This window comes from Tupaia chinensis, unplaced genomic scaffold (genome assembly GCF_000334495.1).
Source record: "Tupaia chinensis unplaced genomic scaffold, TupChi_1.0 Scaffold143572_1, whole genome shotgun sequence".
In the NCBI taxonomy this organism is placed as follows: Eukaryota; Metazoa; Chordata; class Mammalia; order Scandentia; family Tupaiidae; genus Tupaia; species Tupaia belangeri.
The window spans coordinates 130,758-138,848 of record NW_006203417.1 but is presented as its reverse complement, the minus strand read 5'-3'; the positions used below and the strand labels follow the sequence as shown (position 1 = coordinate 138,848).

Genomic DNA, 8,091 nt, shown 5'->3' with positions numbered 1-8,091 from the left:
AAGGAAGCCATCAGGTCCAGGACTTGAACCATGGTTGGCCATGTGGGAGTCCAGTGCCCTTAACCACCATGCCACCTGCTGGCCCCATTATTAAGAAGCTTTATTCTCAAGTTCTAGGGGTTGTGATCCCTTTTGGTGAACTTCTTTTCCTTTAAATATGTACAGAAGAGCTTAGGTGCTCAAATGTTCTAATTTCAAATTTGTTAGAAAGGAAAATTAAATACTGTTTTGTACTTTTCAAAATTTCTTGGGACCGTCAGGTGGCATGTTAGTTGAGGCGTTGGACTCCCACATGGCCAACCACGGTTCGAGTTCCAGACCTGGTGGCCTGCTTTCTCACTTTCCCTCTCTCTTTCTCCCTCTCTCTCTCTCTCTGGTGAGTGCATGTACCATATACCAAAATAAAAATAAATAAATAAAGTTAAATAAATAATTCTTTTAAAACAATTCTCATAAAAGAAAAGAACATTACAAAGTTTTGCCTAAATATAGCAACTACCACTAGATTTGTGCCTTTCCCCCTAAATTCTTCGGTGTGTCTTTCCCAAGGAATATGGCAATAGTCTTACATAACCACAGTGCAGTCATTAACTTTAGAAAAGTACATAAAACAGCTTTTCGCCAAGACAGTGCTGAAAATGAAGAAGGAAGCTCCTGCCCTTCCCAAAGCTGAAGCTAAAGTGAAGGCTTTGAAGGCCAAGAAGGCAGTGCTGAAAGGTGTCCACAGCCACACACAAAAAAGAAGATCCGTACATCACCCACCTTCCAGAGGCCCAAGACTCTCTGGCTGCGGAGGAAGAGCGCCCCCAGGAGAAACAAGCTTGACCACTATGCCGTCATCAAGTTCCCCCCGACAACCGAGTCTGCCATGAAGAAGATGGAAGACAACACCACACTTGTGTTCATTGTGGACATCAAGGCCAACAAGCACCAGATCACACAGGCTGTGAAGAAGCTCTATGATAATGATGTGGCCAAGGTCAGCACTAACCAGGCCTGATGGAGAGAAGAAGGTGTATGTGCGACTGGCTCCCGATTATGATGCTCTGGATGTTGCCAACACAATTGGGATCATCTAAAGCAAGTCCAGCTGGCTAATTCTAAATACAGAATTTCTCACCATTGAAAAAAGAGAAATATACATAAAACAGCACTTTATCATCTTATATTCCAATTTTAGCAATCTACCTAGTAATGTCCTTTGTAGCATTTTCCCCTCCAGTTTAGTATCAAGTATAGGGTCAGAAATTGCATTTAATGATCAGATCTCTTTAGCTCACTTTAATTTTTATTTAAATAAAAATTTTAGAAGGTTTTTGCCTTAGGGCATGTGCACTCATCTGAGAGAGAGAGAGATAGAGAGAGATAGAGAGACAGTGAGAGAGAAAGTGAGAAATCCCCCCCACGCACACCCAGGGTGGATGGCCACACCACAATCCCCTCTCCTCCATTCAGGATCTTGGGCACACGCACATGTGTCCAACGTGATTTTTAAGCCACTGGTTCTGGAACTTGAACCATGTTTGTCAATATGGGAGTCCAGCGATGTAACCACTACGCCATCTGCTGGTCCCTCTTTAGCCCCCTTTAATCTGAACCATTTCCACAGGCTTTCTTTGTCTTTTAAGATACTGATATATTTTAAGAATATATTTCCAATATTAAAGAAATAAAATATTTCTCATTTTTTGTTAATATTTCTCCATGATGGGACCAACAGTTAGTGTAATGGCTATGTCGCTTGACTCCCATGTAGTTGACCATGGTTCGAGTCCTAGACCTGATGGCTTAAACTCATGCTGGGTGTGTGTGTGCGTGCGTGCCCAAGATCCCGAGAGGTGAATGGAGGAGAAGGGATTGCGGCGTGGCCATCCCCCCTGCGGGGTGATTTCTCCCTTTCTGTCTCTCTGTCTCTCTCTGTCTTTCTGGCGACTGCACGTGCCCTATAGCCAAAAACTCTCCAAGAAAAAAAATTTCTCCATGTGGTAAAGTATACATAATATGTCTCCACTTAATATATACCGACTGTCTGCACTCTATGGTGGAAACAGAAAGATTAGAGGACCCCGAAACATTGAAAATGGCTATGGAAACAGTGTGGGAAGAGGGTGGGAGAAGGGGGGGAAGGGAGAAAAAAAGAGAGGAAAGCCATTTATGGGATGCAGAAATTGATTATCTATTGATGATAACGTGTTTTGTATCCTTACCTGGACTGGTGTGAAGTGTATTAATGTTGAGTAAATTCAATTCACAATCTAAAGGATGTATAGTGATTAAATGTATAAAGTAAATCAAAATTTAAAAAATACATGAAAAATTATGCACGTAACTTGTTAAGTATATTTTGAGATTCTTCAAGATATAAACACAAATAATGTGGATTATTTTTAATTGTTCAGAGGCCTATTTTTTAAAAATAATTATTTATTTAACTTTACTTATTTATTAATTTATTTTTGATTTGACCAGGGAGAGAGAGAAAGTAAAAAAAAAACAAACCCACCAGGTCTGGAACTTGAACTGTGGCTGGCCATGTGGGGGTGTCCAGCCCCTTAACCACACCACCCACTGGTCCCCCAGAGGCCTATTTTAACAGTGGTTCCTCCATTTATATAACTTCAGGTAAAGCAAGTAATATTAAAATAATAAAATTACCATTTCGGTTATTTTAAATTTTCTCTTTCTTTTTGTTTATTTATAAGCCATAAGGTGCTTGCCATGTAAGATCTGGCTCCTTTAATCACCAGGCCATGGGACTAGTCCTAGTCATTTTTTTAAAGAGGTTTTTGCTATAGGGCACGTGCATTTGCCAGAGAAAGACAGAGAGACAGAAAATACGAAATCACCCCCTGTGGGATGCCCACATTGCAATCCCTTCTCCTCCATTCTCCTCTTGGCATTTTGGGCATGTACACACATGTGCCCAGCATGAGTTTTAAGCTGCTGGGTCTGGGACTCAAACCGTGGTCAAGTATGTGGGAGTCCAGTGATGTTACCATTATGCCATCTGCTGATCCCTTTAAGTGTACAGTCAGTGGCATTAAGTACATTCGCACTGCTGTGTAACCACCACCACCATCTATTTCCAGAACTATTCCATCCTCTCCAACTGAAACTCTGCACCTATTAAACAATAATTCCCCAATTCCCTCCCACCTCAGACCCTGGTAACCACCATTCTCCTTTTTTTTCTTCATGAATTTGACTATTTTAAATGGAATCATACAATATCAATCATTTTGTGTGTGACTTATTTCACTTAATATGATGTCTTCAAGGTTAATCCACGTTGTAACACATGTCAGAATTTCCTTTTTTTTTGAAGAGGTTTTCGCCATAGGGAGCGTGCGCTCACCAGACAGACAGAGAGAGACATAGAGACAGAAAGCGAGAAATCACCCCCCACGGGGGATGGTCACACCGCAATCCCTTCTCCTCCATTCTCCTCTCGGGATCTTGGGCACGCACGCACACGCGCCTGGCGTGAGTTTTAAGCCACCGGGTCCGGGACTTGAACCGCGGTTGACTACGTGGGAGTCCAGCGACATAGCCATTATGCTAACTACTGGTTCCCAGAATTTCCTTTCTGTTTATGGCTGAATAATTCCATCATATGTGTAGAAGTTTATGTATTTTTGATTGGAATTGTCTAATAGATGATGTTGTGTCCTTCTCAGGGCATCATATCTATCATCGATGATGTTAAATTAAAAAAAAAAGTTTAATTTAATTTATTCATTCACTTATTTTTTAAATTTGACCAGAGAGAAACCACACACACACACACACACGCAGAGAGAGAGAGAGAGAGAGAGAGAGAGAGAAAGTGAGAAAGCAAGCCATCAGGTCTGAGACTCTAACTGTGGTCAGCCATGTGGGGGTGTTCAGCATCTTAACTGCCATGCCACCTGCTGGTCCCGATGTTAATTTTTTTTAAAAGTTCATTTGTGTATTTATTGAGACACAGAGAAAGGGAAACAGAGAAAGGGAGAGGTACCCTGACAGAATCTCATCACATGGTGAGCCCCACTTCCCCAGCCTTTTAACTAGCCAAGATCATAGGCTCACCCATGGGCATGCCCAGTAAGTTCAGGTTGACCTAGGATCTGAACCTGGGGCATCCCATATGGCTCTAGTATTACATAGTAGTATCCTATCACTTGTGCCACTGTGGTTGGGCCAGTGGTGTTAATTTTGATCATGTGGTCAAGAGGCTATCAGGTTTCTCTGCTATATAATTACTCTTGTTCTCTCCCTTGGAAATAACAAGCAATTCTGTGGGGAAGATATCTTAAAACAATGCAAATATCCTTTTCCTTATAATAAAATTCTCAGGGTCAGCAGATGGCATAGCAGTTATATTGCTTGACTTCCACACGAGACTGACCGTAGGTTGAGTCCCAGACCCAGTGGTTTGAAAATCACTCAGGGTGTCTGTGTATGCATGCCCAAGATCTTGGAAAAAGAATGGAGGAGAAGGGATTGCAACATGGCCATCCCCTGGGGTGGTGATTTCTTACTTTCCCTCTCACTGTCTCTGTCTCTTCCTCTCTCCCCATGACTGCATGTGTCCTAAGGCAAAAATCTCCAAAAATAAATAGACAAACAAAATAATAAAATTCCCCCTGGATTTGGTATCATTTGATGATTCTTGTCTGATCCATTTTTTACTTATTTTCTATTTTTTTAAAAGAGAGATTTTTGCTATAGGGCATGTAGACAGACAGACAGACAGAAAGGAAGTGAGAAATCACCCCCCAAGGGGTTAGCCATGCGGCAATCCTTCATTCTCTTCTCAGAATTTTGGGCATGCACACATACACACACACACACACACACACACACACAAGCACCCAGCACGTTTGAAGCTTCTGGGTCTAGGACTTCAAACCACAGTCGACCATTTGGGAGTCCAGCGACATAAACATTATGCCATCTGCTGGTCCCGATCCAATTTTTACTGAGGTATTTACAAAACACTGATTTTCCTACTCTAGAATTCTGTCTCCAGTTGTCAGTTGGCACTTCACATTCTACTTTAAGTAAGAACTACCCCTCTTCCCTATTGATTGTTAGTATGGACTCACAAATTTCTACTTTTTCAGTCCTTTATAATTCATCACTGTTTTTAATTATTTTGGTGCTCAAATATTCCCAGATTTGGCTAATGGGAGGCTCCTTCCAGTAGATCCTGCATATTTATGACATGCCACCATTGATTTTAAAACATTTCCTGACTTTGTGGCATACAAAGATGTTCTAGGCTTATCTTGTCCTTACATTGTCTCAGGAATAGAAAATAGCAAATACATCCTTCTCAAGCATGTTTTTCCCTTTCTTTTTTTTGGAGAGGTTTTTCACTGTAGGGTGCGTGCGCTCGCCAGAAAGACAGAGACAGAGAGACAGAAAGCGAGAAATCACCCCCCGCCCAGGGGGGATGGCCACACCGCAATCCCTTCTCCTCCATTCTCTCGGGATCTTGGGCACACACGCACATGCGCCTGGCGTGGGTTTTAAGCCACCGGGTCCAGGATGCGAACCGAGGTCGACTATGTGGGAGTCCAGTGACATAGCCATTAGGCTAACTGCTGGTTCCCAAGCCTGGGATCCTTTTAAGGAGTAAAAAGTACTGGGGACCAAGATCTGAGCATTAGATGTGCACACATTCTTACTGGGTTGTATTTGTCTCTTGACCCTTTCGATAGACAGAGCTAAGAAACTTATGCCACGTGTACACATATCTGTCCATGTCCACACACATACATATATATGCACATGACGACATAAACTTGCATATACACACATATGGATATATTTCAGAAATTGTGAGTTCACAGCAATATTTCCTTTTTTTAAAAAAAGGTTTTTGCCACAGGGCATGCGCATTCCCCAGAGAGGGACAGACAGAGGACAGTGAGAGGGAAAGTGAGAAATCAGCCCCTAGGGGGATTGGCCATGCTACAATCTCTTTTCTTCTATTCTCCTCCTCGGATTTTGGGCACGCATACACACACACACACACACACTCATGATGCTGGCGGCTGGAAATTCCAAAGGCATAGAATTTGCATCGGGCTAGCCTATGTCAGGACCTGGCTGACAAAAGCAGAAAGGATGGTGAGTGCATGCGGAGAGAGAGGGGCCAATATTTTCCTTTGATAACAATCCACTCCTGCAAGAACTAATCCTTTCTCATGAGAGTTAGAGCTCAATAGTTCTTGCAAAACAGAATTAATCCATTCATGAGAGCGATGCCGCCAGGATCCAATCACACCCAGGCCCCGCTTTCCAACGCTATCACTCTGGGGATCAGATTCTAAAACATGAAACTTTGAGGGGACAAACCATTGCTCAAACCATAGCTTGGTCCCTTCTTTCACGGTGAGAACCCTGAGCTCATTCACATCAGCATGTTTACTCATCCGTTCAATCCTGTGATGCTTCTGAAATAGCTTCAGAATTGTTCTGCCCGTACGACTCCCCAAACCAAACCTATTAAAGAGAATCCAAGAGTTGTTTGCAGTTCTGATTGCTTCATAACCCCACCTCACCTGGGACTGGGGGTTCACAAGTTACTTGGATTCGTACCTTCTCCATCTCCATCCATCCCTGCTTTAAATGAAGTTATGGCATTCTTTGAAAGAAAATGGAGTGTTTTTTTCTTCAGTTTAATTTTTTCCCTTCCCATTGTTATTGCTTAATCTTTTTGTTTTGTTTTGTTTTAATTACCTTTTTTTTTTTTTTTTTTTTTTTGCTATAGGGCATGTGCGCTTGCCAGAGAGACAGAGACAGAAAGTGAGAAATAGAGAAATCATTTCTTGGGGGGATAGACACACCACAATCCCTTCTCTTCCATTCTTCTCCTGGGATTTTGGGCATGCATGCACACACACTTGGCGTGAGTTTTAAGCCATTGAATCCAGGACTTGAACTGCAATCAGCTAAGTGGGAATCTGATGCCTTAACCACTACGCCACCTGCTGACCCCACTTAATCTTATTTATGATCACGTTGAATATTAATATGCGTGTAGAAGTCAAAAGTATCCAATAATGTAAACTTAGAAGCGTCGCTCCTTCCCGTATCCTTTCTGTACTCTCTCTCTTCAATCCTTCACTTTCTTGTCATAATCAACCTTGTAGTTTTCTGGTGTGTTTGACCCACGTTTCTTCTTTTAAAGATAAGCAGATACATGGCTATTTTCTTATTTTTCTTTCTTTCTTGAACAAATGGGAGATGACTACATACACTCTTTTTCACTTTGCTTCTTTAATAGGAGTATTTTTTTTCTTTTTTTTTTTTTTTTGAGAGGCTTTTTTTTTTTTTTTGAGAGGTTTTTGCTATAAGGCGCATGCACTCGCCAAACAGACAGAGCGAGACAGAGAGATAGAAAGTGAGAAATTACTCCCCGGGGGTATGGCCACGCTGCAATCCCCTCTCCTCCATTCTCCTCTCAGGATCTTGGGCACACATGCACACGCGCCTGGCCTGAGTTTTAAGCTACCAGGCTCGGGACTCGAACCGTGGTCAACTACATAGGAGTCCAGTGACATAGCCATTATGCTAACTGCTAGTCCTGAATAGGAGTATTTTCAACATCTACCAGGATCAGGACTACAGTGAGATGAGAGACACATTCTGGTCACAAAATTTAAGGCGTCTCTACTGAGTTCTGCCTAGAGGAGTATGATAGGTGAATAAGAGTATATCTAGCAAAGAAGAGAGATGAAAGGCATTTGAGACAAAAGGGAACAGTATGTGTGAAGGCAAGGAAGCATGAAGGAACATTGTTAATAGCTTACTGTAACTAAAGTAGGGGACGTTTTTCAGAGAGTTCCTGGAGAGGAGGCTGATAAAGTAGAGGGAGACCAGGAGACCAATCGTCTTTAGTCTTAAGAGCCTGGGTTTTAACCAACAGGCAGTAATAAGCCCTACAAGATTTTTTTCACACCCTTGCTGGCATTATTCACTCAGTCAATGAGTTCCATCAACTCCACACTTCTACAATGGCTCCTCTTGCTCCTCTTGAAGTTTTTTCACTTTTCTTTTTCTTTTTTTTGGAGAGGTGTTTTTTTTTTTTTTTTCTTGAGG

At 42.0% G+C, this 8,091-nt stretch overlaps 1 protein-coding gene across 1 annotated transcript in view; it reads right to left on the bottom strand.

Moving 5' to 3' along the window:
• The window catches only part of LOC102488785 (glutamate receptor 3-like), a 144,159-nt gene that overhangs the window by 107,545 nt on the left and 28,523 nt on the right, over positions 1 to 8,091 (bottom strand). The window contains exon 3 of the mRNA XM_014582277.1: positions 6,294 to 6,492. Within this exon, the coding sequence (XP_014437763.1) occupies positions 6,294 to 6,492 (199 nt within the window). The remainder of the gene's footprint in view (positions 1 to 6,293; positions 6,493 to 8,091) is intronic.